Source organism: Rana temporaria, chromosome 3, assembly GCF_905171775.1.
Source record: "Rana temporaria chromosome 3, aRanTem1.1, whole genome shotgun sequence".
Classification (NCBI taxonomy): Eukaryota; Metazoa; Chordata; class Amphibia; order Anura; family Ranidae; genus Rana; species Rana temporaria.
The window spans coordinates 92467572-92480018 of NC_053491.1; the positions used below are offsets into that span (position 1 = coordinate 92467572).

Here is a 12447-nt window from a genome sequence, read left to right on the forward strand (position 1 = left end):
GTCAGTAATGTTTCATGATATATTGTACTACAACCCCAATGACTTTGTAACAATGGGTCGTAAAAATAGATTTTGTATTATTTGAAAAAAAAAAAAAATAATGAAATAAAGTTTATTAAACAAAACAAAAAAAAAATAACATAAATCATTGGTTTGGCACAAATATACAGGTCAGGGGCTGACTTCACTCTGATCTGATAGATATTTGTTGCAGGTCAGACGGTAATGAAATCAGACAACTAGCATTTTCAGAGGGTGGTCAGCAGTGGCAGTCTCAAGCTCTATTTCAGTTTTATTTTTTTTTTATTTTTTAAAGGTAGGTTCTGCAAATTTCTCAATTAGGTCCAAATCTTATGTCTTGACTTTCACTCAAAATACCTGACTGTTTAGAACAGCCCTTAATTTAACTTTCAGGTGCCCAGGGAACCCCTGCTAAAATATATTTAAATTGGAAGCACATGCCCTTACATTGGTGGTCAGAGGGAAGAATGCCACCCATACAGTCATTTTGTTGGCAAACTACTTGCTCTTCCAAGTGGCGCTGGGCTCAGAACTTTGCAGGCAACATCAGATGGGAGGTCAATCGGCCACAGCTCAATGAAGCATTAGCAACTCAACTCGGGTGGAGAATTGCGTTTAGAAAACCTTGTGCACTCTTCATAAATACCAAGTATAATACCTACATAAACTATCAAAGGAAACAGCCTACCGAGGAGGTGATTTGTTCCACGATAACTTATGCAAAAATGAATCAACTACCCTTCACGTTGCAGGTGGCGCTTCTTTTCTTATGTTACCAAAGATGTAGCAGATCTGAGACTCCTTAGCGGGGCATTGTAATTAGGGGTAGACCAATATATAGCCCGGCCGATATTTGATAAATCCGCATCTTCTGATTATTATCAGAATTAGGCCGATATTTTACACTGACCGCCGTTCCGCCTCCCTTCTCCACACTCAGCGGCTCTGGCAGCATCAAGCGCCGCGCTGAGTGTGAAACTGACAAGTAACAGAGAGGAGAGAGAGGAGCTGGCAGCTCGATGTCGGGGGTGGGCGGGACCCAGCAGCTATATTACACCAGCCAATGGGATGGTATCTGGGCAGGCCACTATGTGTATGTGGCCCCGCCCCCTTTCTAATGCAGCCCATTCATTGGCTGGTGTAATTTAGCGGTTGGGTCCGGCCCACCCCCGACATCGAGCTGACAGCTCCTCTCTCTCTACTCTTAGTTTCACACAGTTACACTCGGCTTAGTGTGAAACCTGCCAGTGCCACCGCCAATCTGTACTGAGGACAAGTGTGTGCTAGAGCGACAGGAGGAAGGAGTGGAGTGGGTGAGGTTTTTTTTTTTAATCGGCCTAATATCGGCCATAAAAATCAGCATCATATATCGGCCACCCCAATTTCTAAATATCGGCCAGAGAAAAACCCATATCGGTCTACCTCTAATTGTAATAGTCACAGTAGAGAAGAGAAGCTGGAAAATCCTGAAAGGAAGTCACCATTGTTACCCAATATATGCAATTAAAAAAATAAATAATAAAAAAAAAGGGGGGAGAAAAATCCTCACCTTGCACATAAGTGATGTATGTTTATGGCAAAAGAAGACGTAATAATCCCTTAATAAGCATAATAAAAACAAAGCATCATGGGATCGCTGTATTAAGTGTATAAAAGCCAAATATAACTTTGGCTTCGTTTTGCGCCTTTAGATGACCAGATCCTTAGTTCTCGGTGAAGGAAGCTTGGAGACGGTATCGGTGACCAGCGAGATCATGCAGTGCGGAGTTCATTAGCTTCCATCAGAAACTTAATCATACCAAACCTTTTCTTTATTTACACTGTGTTTAAAAAAAGGGGCAGAAGAAAGGATAGGAGAATAGAAGATAAAATGTAACACTCACACGGACAGAAATACAGCAAAGAGGCGCTGGGACGGGGCGATTAGACATATATACTGTAATTCTATATATATTTATATATATAAACCACACTCTCAATAGACTCCCTTTGGTAGAAACAGTAATAAAGGAGGTTGTGGCTTTTAGATGTCCCCTACCCCCATCACTATGTTACAAAGATAGGTAACAGACCATTAAACAAAGACAGTGCTTGCTATAAAATAAGAAATGGGTACAGGAGATGTATAGGACAACCTTTGTTGACGTTATTTACACGCTTGTATTTACACACCAGGAATAACAGGAGGTCTGCTAAGACTAACTGGTGGGGCAGTTGGCAGAAGGTTTTCAGTAACATTAAACCCCCTAGGATCACAGCGCCTCCTCTGGCAGAAGAAGAGATTACTTTATCCTCTAATGAGCGTTGGGTACAGCCATGCCTCTGCCAATGATTCTTCTCTATTAGGCAAAATACCATGTCCTTCAGAAAAGCCTGGACTACTTCAGTCAGTTCAGCGCTGGAGGGCTGTTTGTTGCATGTGTTTTTACGGTGTTTTAAAAGGTGGTCCATATTTTACACGATACTTATTGATGTCTACAAAGTGTAGGGTCTCTGAGTCCCGGGTGGTGGCGCAAGGCACCATGCCATCCACCCCCTCCCCCAACAGCCACTTTCTGGTATCAGCTGCCATGTCCCGGCTCACGTGCTCCATATTCCACTTGTTCAGCCATGTTTGGAAGCGTTGGTGCAGTCGTTTGCTGACTCGCTCGTGAGACTAAAGAAAACACACAATACAAAAGATTCTTTGTTATTCTGCACCATCAACGGAAAGCCGATAAAAACAAACGAAAAATGGTATTATAACAGTAAACTGACTGATATTTGCATTGTTCCACTAGATACACGTCCATTCATGACGGTTATTTTACCAGAGTTTGTCATTTTCAGTTTAGGCATAAAACCGCTGCACAGGTTGGAGAACTATTTTCCCTCCATTAAAAAAAAAAAAAAAAATATGCATTTTTCATATACCACCATTTTGTTTCATGTAGATTTTTATTTTTTTTACAACTTGGAACAACTCAATTCTCTCAAAAGACACTTCATAAAAAGTAGAATTAATGCAAGCCTCAAAAGGAATAGTGAGTAGTTTCGGTTATGAACTTTTTTTTTTTTAATAAGCCAGTTATATCCTAGTTGGTGCCTAGAGCGCTTGTTCCATTTTTGCTATAACCCTTTAGTAGTTGTTGATGTCATAATGCAAGATAAAATTATATATATATTTTTTTTTATTTATTTTACTCCCAGACAAAAAAAAGCCTTTTCTTGGCAAAATTGTCACGATTAAAATTTTCTATGCAATCTATAGCCAGAAAAAAAATACCAATAAATGCACCATTTTCCAGTTTGACTAGGGTAAGTTTTTAATCAACTAGACCAGTGCTTCTCAACACCTGGCCTCAGGACCCACTAACAGGGCAGATTTTAAGTATTACCTTGGGGAGACGCAGACTCATTGAGTAGAAAATGATATCACCTGGGATGTATTTCAGTTATCTTGCAAACCTGGCCTGTTAGTGGGCCCTGAGGACATGGTTGAGAACCACTGAACTAGACGCAGGGATCTCCAAACTACAGTCCTCCAGCTGTTGCAGAACTACATGTCCCATGAGGTATTGTAAAACATTAACAGACATGATTTAAATTGTAGTTTCTGAACAACTGAAGGGCCCTGAACTAGAGGCATTTCCATTAAAGGGCACAGTTATGTATTTATTTAAATAATAATAAAAAGTGTAGTTATACTACCACCTACAGGAGACATGGACGCTAGACACAGCAGAAGGACTGTCCCCATTAAAAAAAAAATGGCTTTAATCTTTTTTTTTTTTTCCCCAAGTCCTGCTTACATGTACGTTTACACACACATAAACTAATAGCATCCCATTTTTAGGCCGTAGGGTTCAATATTAATTTGGCCCACCTTTTGTAGCTCTAACAGCTTCAACTCTTCTTTCTGGGAAGGCTGTCCACAAGGTTTAGGAGTGTGTCTATGGGACAGTTTGACCATTCCTCCAGAAGTGCATTTGTGAGGTCAGACCCTGACGTTGGACGAGAAGGCCTGGCTCACAGTCTCCGCTCTAATACATCCCAAAGATGACATTCCAAACTCGCTCATCCATGTCTTTATGGACCTTTTTTGTGCACTGGTCCAAAGGGAGGATTATGGTGTTCAGTTGTTGACACGCTTGGTTCAAGTGAGGAGAACTCTTAAGGTGTCAGCATAACACATTTTGGACAATTTCATGCTCCCAGCTTTGTGGAAACAGTTTGGGGATGTCCCCTTCCTGTTCCAACAGGACTGCGCACAAAGCAAGGTCCATAAAGACATGGATGAGTGAGGTTGGGTGGAGGAACTTAACTGGCCTGCACAAAGTCCCGACCTCCAACCCGATAGTCTCCGCTCTAATTCATCCCAAAGGTGTTCTATGAGCCAGGCCTTCCCATCCAATGTCAGTGCTTGACCTCACAAATGTGCTTCTGGAAGAATGATCAAACATTCCCAAAGACACATTTGTAAACAACCTTCCCAGAAGAGTTGAAGCTGTTACAGCTGCAAAGGGTGGGCCAACACAATATTGACCGCTACGGACCAAGACTGGGATGCCATTCAAGTTCACGTGCGTGTAAAGGCAGGTGTCCCAATACTTTTGGTCATATAGTGTATATTCTGATCTTAGCCGGACATATTATACAGTTTTTCTTTTCTTATTTAATTTACTTTAGATTTACTTTCAACTATGCAGTGCAAGGGGCTGCGTGATTGCATGCAAATTGAGATTGTTTTGGTTTGACTTCATATTATATGGTTTTGGTAAAAGAAAATTGTATAATGTATGGCCGGTCTAAGTCTCCCCCAAATTATTCGTTTGCAAACCTGTTCGAAGGTGGCTACATTTACTTCCATGTTCCCACTGGTTGTAGGAACACAGCCACCCTCTTTTGCAGAGGAGAACAGTATATGTAGTGTGCACCCAGCAGTCCACTTGACACCCCAATAAATAAATGCAAATTTTCTTTTGCAGGTAAAGAAAAATCGTGCAATTAACTTTGAGCCTGTAAAGCATTGCGCCTACGATCAGCTGATCACAGGGGCCATGCAGGACTCCTGTACACCGTCAGTATATCCGTCTGCTCTTATGGGAGAACAACAATCAAATCATGGAGAACAATCCGGCAGCCACAAAGGCTGTGGGGACTTGTCGTTTTCCAATTCACAGAACACTGAATGGATGACGTGGTTTTGCAGACGGAGGCCCACATTTTCTTCAAATATGACAGCAAGCAGGGGATCTTTTCCACCTGGCCGCTGTCATAACAGGGACTGAGGCAGGTGCGGGGGCCAGTGCAATTGTAACATGTTACACCCCGAATATGGGTATAACATTTAAGAAAAGCAGAACATATCCTTTAAAAAAGATAAAAAAGAAAACCAAAGGGCAATGAAGATCCTCTTGCAGAGTTTTCCCGATTGAAAATTACATATGAAAAGGGTAGATCCAACAAGAGATTATATATATATATATATATATATATATATATATACACATATATATATATACACATATATATATATATATATATATATATATATATATATATATATATATATATATATATATATATATATATATATATATATATATATATATATATATATATATATATATATATATATATATATATATATATATATATATATATATATATATATATATAGTTAGATGTGAGACACAGGAGGTCCAAGGACAACGAGTTCAAGAAGCACTCTGCCCTAGATGTGAGACACAGGAGGTCCAAGGACAACGAGTTCAAGAAGCACTCTGCCCTAGTAGAGAGCTTTAACACAGGGTTTGACAAATTTGCTTGGAATCTAGGAGCCAGCTAAAAAAGTTAGGACTCAGAAAACGCGCCCCGTCAAGCTTGTGCGCAGAAGCGAACGCATTCATGAGTAGCGCCCGCATATGTAAATGGTATTCAAACCATACATGTGAGGTATCGCCGCGATCGTTCGAGCAAGAGCAATAATTCTAGCCCTAGACCTCCTCTGTACCTCAAAACATGCAACCTGTAGATTTTTTTTTTTTAAATGTCGCCTATGGAGATTTTAAAGGGTAAAAGTTTGTCGGCATTCCACGAGCGGGCGCAATTTTGAAGCGCGACATGTTGGGTATCAATTTACTCGGCGTTACATTATCTTTCACAATATCAAAAAAAAATTGGGATAACTTTACTGTTGTCTTATTTTTTAATTTAAAAAAGTGTAATTTTTTCCCAAAAAAGTGCGCTTGTAAGACCGCTGCGCAAATACGGCGTCACAGAAAGTATTGCAACGATCGCCATTTTATTCTCTAGGGTGTTAGAATAAAAAATATATATAATGTTTGGGGGTTCTAATTAGAGGGAAGGAGATGGCAGTGAAAATAGTGAAAAATGACATATTAGAACTGCCGTTTAACTTTTAATGCCAACGGCCACCACCAGATGGCGCCAGCTCACAGAAGGAAGAGCTTGGGACTTCAGAGGGCCGCGAAGCCGTGGCCTTAATTACCGGCCGCCACAGGCCCGCCGTGCGGGAAAACGGAGACACAGGATCCTGTGCCTCCGTGCGCCCCCACCTCTCCAGCGGCGGCCGGTAATTGAGGCCACGGCTTTGCGGCCTTGTAGGCTGCGGCCTCAATTTGTCGCAATTGCGACCTGGCGCCCGGATATTGTCGAACCCTGCTTTAACAGAACAAGACATCTCATGGGCCTGAACAATAACCTGACAAATCCACTTAGAATCAGTGGATCAGGTGGCTGTAAAACCTATTTTATGGCCATTTTGATTAAGCAGAATCTGTTGGCCTAAAAGAAACAGTGGCCTAAAGATAAACCCTAGGACCATTTTCACACTTGGGCAGGGGCGCTATTCGGCCGAGAAAGAGTTCAAAAAAAAAAATTCCAACACCTCTGCAGAGGCGCTTTGTCGGCGGTATAGCCGCAGCGCCCCATTGATTTTAATGGGCAGGAGCGGTACACACACACGCACCACTCCTTTCACTGCTCCAAAGATTTAGCTAGCTGTACTTTTTATTACCGTCCTGCTAGCGCACCACTCCCGTGTGAAAGCCCTCTTGGCTTTCAAATTGGAGAGACAGAAGCGGCCGTTTCAGGTCTGTTTGCAGGCGCTATTTTTAGAGCAATAGCACCTGCAAAACGACCCGGTGTGACTCCGATCAGCCGAGTCTCAGACTCGCTGATCACAGGGCGCACTGCCCGAGCCCCCGCAGGCAGCACATACATGGACGCCCTCCTAGCAATTTAGGCCCGTGCTGTAGACGTCCTTCAGCTATAGTGTGGATGCGAAGAGGTTAAAGAGAAGAATTACTCTGGTCTTCACATTGGAAACATCTCATTCACAAAGATTATATATAAAATAAGATATACATCTGAAACCACCTGGAAAGCATAAAAAAATACTTTATTTACCCCAAAGCTTTCCATTTTAAATCAACTAAAAAAAAAAAAAAATATGACATTGGCACAAGAGGGAAGGGGAAGGAAGATCAGAATAAAATATCCATTAGCTGTGGAGTGTGTTCTCAAGCAATGTGCCCTTAATCATTATCTATTACTGTATGTATGCTTTGACTGCTAGATGATAAAATATTGTTCTAAAAATAGGAATAGAAATTAGTATACAAAATAAAATGCTCTTGTGCTCCAAACCTGTGCTGTGCTTGTGGGTTTTCATACACGTCATCATATATTAAAACAATACACATTATGAAAACATGCATAATATTAGAACATAAATATGTGAAATAAATCTAGAAATACAATAAAGCTCCACTTCCAAAAAATGCTCTTTAGAAGAAAGTCTATTCGCGATAAAACAATATTGCTTCCTTCGTGATAAACCGCAAATCAACTTCGTGCCACTTCTTAGCAAAAGGCTCACTCGGCAGAATGTGTTTCACTCCTTATGGAATAAGAAAGATTAAAAAGAACGTTTAAAAGAAACCAAAAAACACACCGAGATAAAACCCTTCCCACTTATTTCAAGACCCTAAACTGATATCCCGTGACTTGTATTCCGACAGGGGTGCCCAACCAGTGGCCCACAAAGCCCTCTGATGTGGCCCCCAACCTCCTGCTCTGTGATGGTGGGTAGGCAAAGCCCAGATCGTGGGTTGCCAACCTGCCATCCCAGAGCATCAGTGTTGTAAATGAAGCCAGCGGTAGCGGAAACAAGCGGCTGCAGAGAAGAGCTGCATAAGCCGATGGTTTTTTTTATAGAGCCGACTCCTGTCACAGGCGGAGTGATACCAAATGTGCTCTGCCTGGGACAGCAACACCTGGTGATACCTGAATGGAAGACAGTTATTAAAGTTAAGTTTATTACTAAAATCAAAGGGGCAGATCCACAAAGGAAGTACGCCGGCGTATCTACTGATACGACGCGGGAAATCTGAAAATACGCTGGCCTATCTTTGTTTTGAATCCTCAAAACAAGATACAACGGCATCTGGGCTAGATCCGACAAGCGTACGTCTTTGTACGCCTTCGGATCTTAGATGCAATTCTTCGGCGTCCGCTGGGTGGCGTTCCCGTCGTATTCCGCGTCGAGTATGCAAATTAGCTATTTACGACAATCCACGAACGTACGAGCGGCCATCACATTCTTTTACGTCGTTTCCGTTCTGCTTATTTTGGCGTATAGCTAAAGCTGCTATTTGGTGGCGTACGCATTGTTAAGTATGGCCGTCGTTCCTGCGTCGAATTTGAAAATATTTTTTTTTGTTTGCGTAAGTCATTTGTGAATGGGGCTGAACGTAATTTACGTCCACGTCAAAACAATGACATCCTTGCGACGCCATTTAGCGCAATGCACGGCGGGAAATTTAGGGACGACGCATGCGCAGTTCGTTCGGCGCGGGGACGCGCTTCATTTAAATGAAACATGCCCCCACTCGCCGATTTGAATTACGCGCCGTTACGCCGCGAGAGATACACTACGCCGCTGTAACTTGCAGCGCAAATTCTTTCTGGATTCAAAGCTTTCAAAAGTAAATTACAGCGGCGTAGCGTATCTCACATACACTGCGCCCATGCAATTGTATGTGAATCTGCCCCAAAGTGTACATATGGGCATATCTGATCTGCAGTGGTAACTATGCCGCTTTCAAACTGATCAGCACCCGCGGGTTACCTGCACTGAGCCATAGACTTCAGTTACTACCTGCGGGTTTGGCGAGCTTTCAGAAAGTGCACATCTGCAGGTAATGGAAGCCTTTGCCAAAGTGAAGCTAACCTGCAGGAAAGCCAAAGGTGAACTGTGCTGCACCCTCAGTGCAGGTAAACCGCAGCGCATCAGTTTGAAAGCAGCCATAATTATGCCTTGTACACAAGATCGGAATTTCCGATGGAAAAAAGAGTCTGACAGTATGCCCATCGAATATTCCTAGGAATTCCGGAGATTACATAGACAACGTGTTCTCTTTTCCTCCAATGAAATTACTTCAGAATTCCGATGCGAGTTTGGTCGGGCTAAAGCCTGATCGTGTGTACAGGGCATTAGGCTCCTTTGACATAATCAGTCCAACCCAGACCCTCCATTCCCCTCTATGGAGCGGCAGATGTAAAACAAACTTGTGGCCGTTTTATACCTGCCTTCCTCCAATCCGATCCTCTAAAACAAAACCGAAGGTGATCACACCCCCTTCCATCTGGGCAGTGTAGATTGGAGGGCCCATAGAGTAGCGTGGTCTGTGTCTGCATATGCAGAGCAGACACAGACCTGACATCCACTAATTGTGGCCCACAACCAGTTACCAAGCCGGTAAAGTGGCCCTCGCTCTTCAAAAGGTTGGGGCCCCCCTGCTGTACAGAGAAGTTATTTCTGTATGTGGACTGTTTTCACATGAAAGACATTCTTTTCATTGGAGTAATATGGAGAGCAACGCATAGGAGACACGTTCCATCATCTGTTGGATATTTATATTGCACGGAGAAGGTTCCTTATTTTGTTTCCCCTCCCTATTTTTTGAACCAAGGTTCCTTATTACAGCACTTCCAACTACATGTGGAATTTAGCTATATACACATAATTCCTCTTTGGTAACACAGATACCTTTGGAACACCCTAATCAGTGCAGTAATGTAGACAATAATGGGGTTATTTACTAAAACTGGAGAGTGCAAAATCTGGTGCAACCCTGCAAAGAAACCAATCGGCTTCCAGGTGTTATTTCCAAAGCTCAACTGAACAAACTGAAGTTAAAAGCCGATTGGCTACAATGTACAGCTGTGCCCACCAGATTATGCGCTCTCCAGTTTTAGTAAATCAATCCCTAAAGCCCCGTACACACGATCAGAAAATCGTACGAAAATACTGATTTTGGAGCGATCGTACGATAATCTGATTGTTAATCTGATAATCAGATTGTTAGTACAGAGCTTTCGAGATCGGGACAGTTCAGCCGATATTATTTGATCGAACATGCACTGAATTTTTTTATATCATGTCAGAGCGTACGATTTTCATTTATACACTACAGTTGTCATTCAAAAATGCAATATAACAGATGACATCACTTCCGAATTTTTGTCGTGACTTCAGGTTCGATCCGAGATTAGCATGCAAAATAAAAACGGGCGATCAATCGTCCGATAATCTCATTGTGTGTACCAGGCATTAAAGGAACACTAAAGGTTTGTTTATTAGATCAATTGATTGCTGTAAGCTAGAGCATTTAAATATCACTTGCCTCGTTTTTCCTTTTGACCTCCAAAATACAGTAATCCAAGTATGAAAATGCCATTTCCTGTCACTCCTCTTCTTGCTTTCCACCAGCATCTGAGCCCTTTTGCATGGTGGAAAGCAGAATGTGCTCACCCCCTCCCTATGACTACAGCCCTGCGTGAAGATGCTCTCTTATCCCTCACAGGCATGGAGGCTAAGCCTAATGGGAACTGTAGTTCCCATTGGGCCGTGATGTAGCAAGAATGAATGCGCACCGCAAACCAGTAGGTCAGTGAGAATAATGATTCAGGAGTGCTGGAGGTGAATAAAACAGCTCGATTGCAACAGGTATCAAACTAGTTATAATGCAAAACATTACTTTTTACTTTATCAGCTACTGTCAGACTTTAATTTAAGAGGAAAATATTTTTGTCTTTACAACCCCTTTAAGCTCGGTTCACACCGGTGTGATGCGAGAACTGATGCGAATCCAGCAAGGGGTCCTGAATCGCACCCGACTCGCAGGCAGTTTACACTGCCCTATGCGAACCACTGGGAGCGTCAATACAAAGTTAATGACGCCCCCAGATCGGTTCACATATCGCAATACGAACTGTCAGTTCAAACATGAAGTCGATCAGATTCTAGTATGGACCCAAAAAGGCCCTGCACGACTTTGGTCCGAATGTGATGCAAATCCAGACATACAATCTGTATGGCTGAATTTGCATTGCACGCGATTTGCACAGCAACCCGGCTGGCATCTGTGTGACTTCATGCAAGTCACACCTGAAAAAAAATCGCAAAAAATAGCGCAGAAACCTTTTTTCAAATCTTAGCGGCAATGCAAAGTCAAACCGAACTGAACGGTTCCATTGCCAACAATAGGGTGCGACTTGTCATGCGATTTGGAACTGTCAAATCACATGACATGTCAAGCCGGTGTGAACGGGGGCTTAGGGGATTTTACAAAACATCTAGAGTTATATTTCTCCTTGATACCATATGTGACGAGGGCGCAATTGATCCATACAGGGTTGCCATCAATTTTAGACAAACTATAGAAACATTTGTATATACAAATACTGATCTACTTACCTAAAAACTATATAGGTGTGCAAGTGTCCAAATATTTTCTGATCTAAAAGTCTTTCCTTTCACAGGGAGCTCACAATTTTACAAGTTGGTACTGAAATTGGTAAACCCAAAACCGAAAACGGAATTAGATGTGGTGGCTGCATTAGTTTCCTTTCTTGGGGGCTTTTTTCCCCCCCTTTGCTTTCACCTGGTGATCTAACCAATAGCAAACCTCCTGTATTAGAGCGCCCCCACTGGGCGAAGGACAGGGGCAGATAGGAGCATTGTCAGTCTGGGGGGGGGGGGAGGGGAGTGTTAGTGTAGCTAGATTCACTAGCACATCTAACAAACTGATGCCAATCTCCAACTAAAAAGGTTTTACATGAATAAAAGCTGATCAGTGCAAGTACCCCTGTCAGTGGTATATGGTTTGTCTTCACACTAACTGCTACATGTGCAGGAGAGCTTTTTCTGCTGGAGAAAAAAAAACAGACCCATTGGCTGGATCACCAGATTAAAAAGGCAAGAAAGCCAAAAATGTTAAAAAGAAAGCGAATGCCGCAATTTGATTTTGGATTTAATACCGCCTAACAGTGTACCTCATTATTATTCTAGTTTGACAAGGTTTTTGTGCATTTATTATTGGTGCTGAGATTTTTTTTGTTGTTTCATGTTGAATA

The 12447-nt window shown here is 42.2% G+C and overlaps 1 protein-coding gene across 6 annotated transcripts in view; it reads right to left on the reverse strand.

Moving 5' to 3' along the window:
* Window positions 1-1810: 1810 nt before the first annotated feature.
* The window catches only part of SIN3A (SIN3 transcription regulator family member A), a 104672-nt gene continuing 94035 nt past the window's right edge, over window positions 1811-12447 (reverse strand). For 4 of the 6 annotated variants that reach the window (XM_040342978.1, XM_040342980.1, XM_040342977.1 and 1 more), the window contains one exon: window positions 1811-2677. In XM_040342978.1, the coding sequence (XP_040198912.1) occupies window positions 2447-2677 (231 nt within the window). In that variant the 3' untranslated portion in view covers window positions 1811-2446. Of the gene's footprint in view, window positions 2678-7407; window positions 7928-12447 lie in introns of those variants that run through there. The other 2 variants (XM_040342982.1, XM_040342981.1) reach the window with 2 other exon arrangements.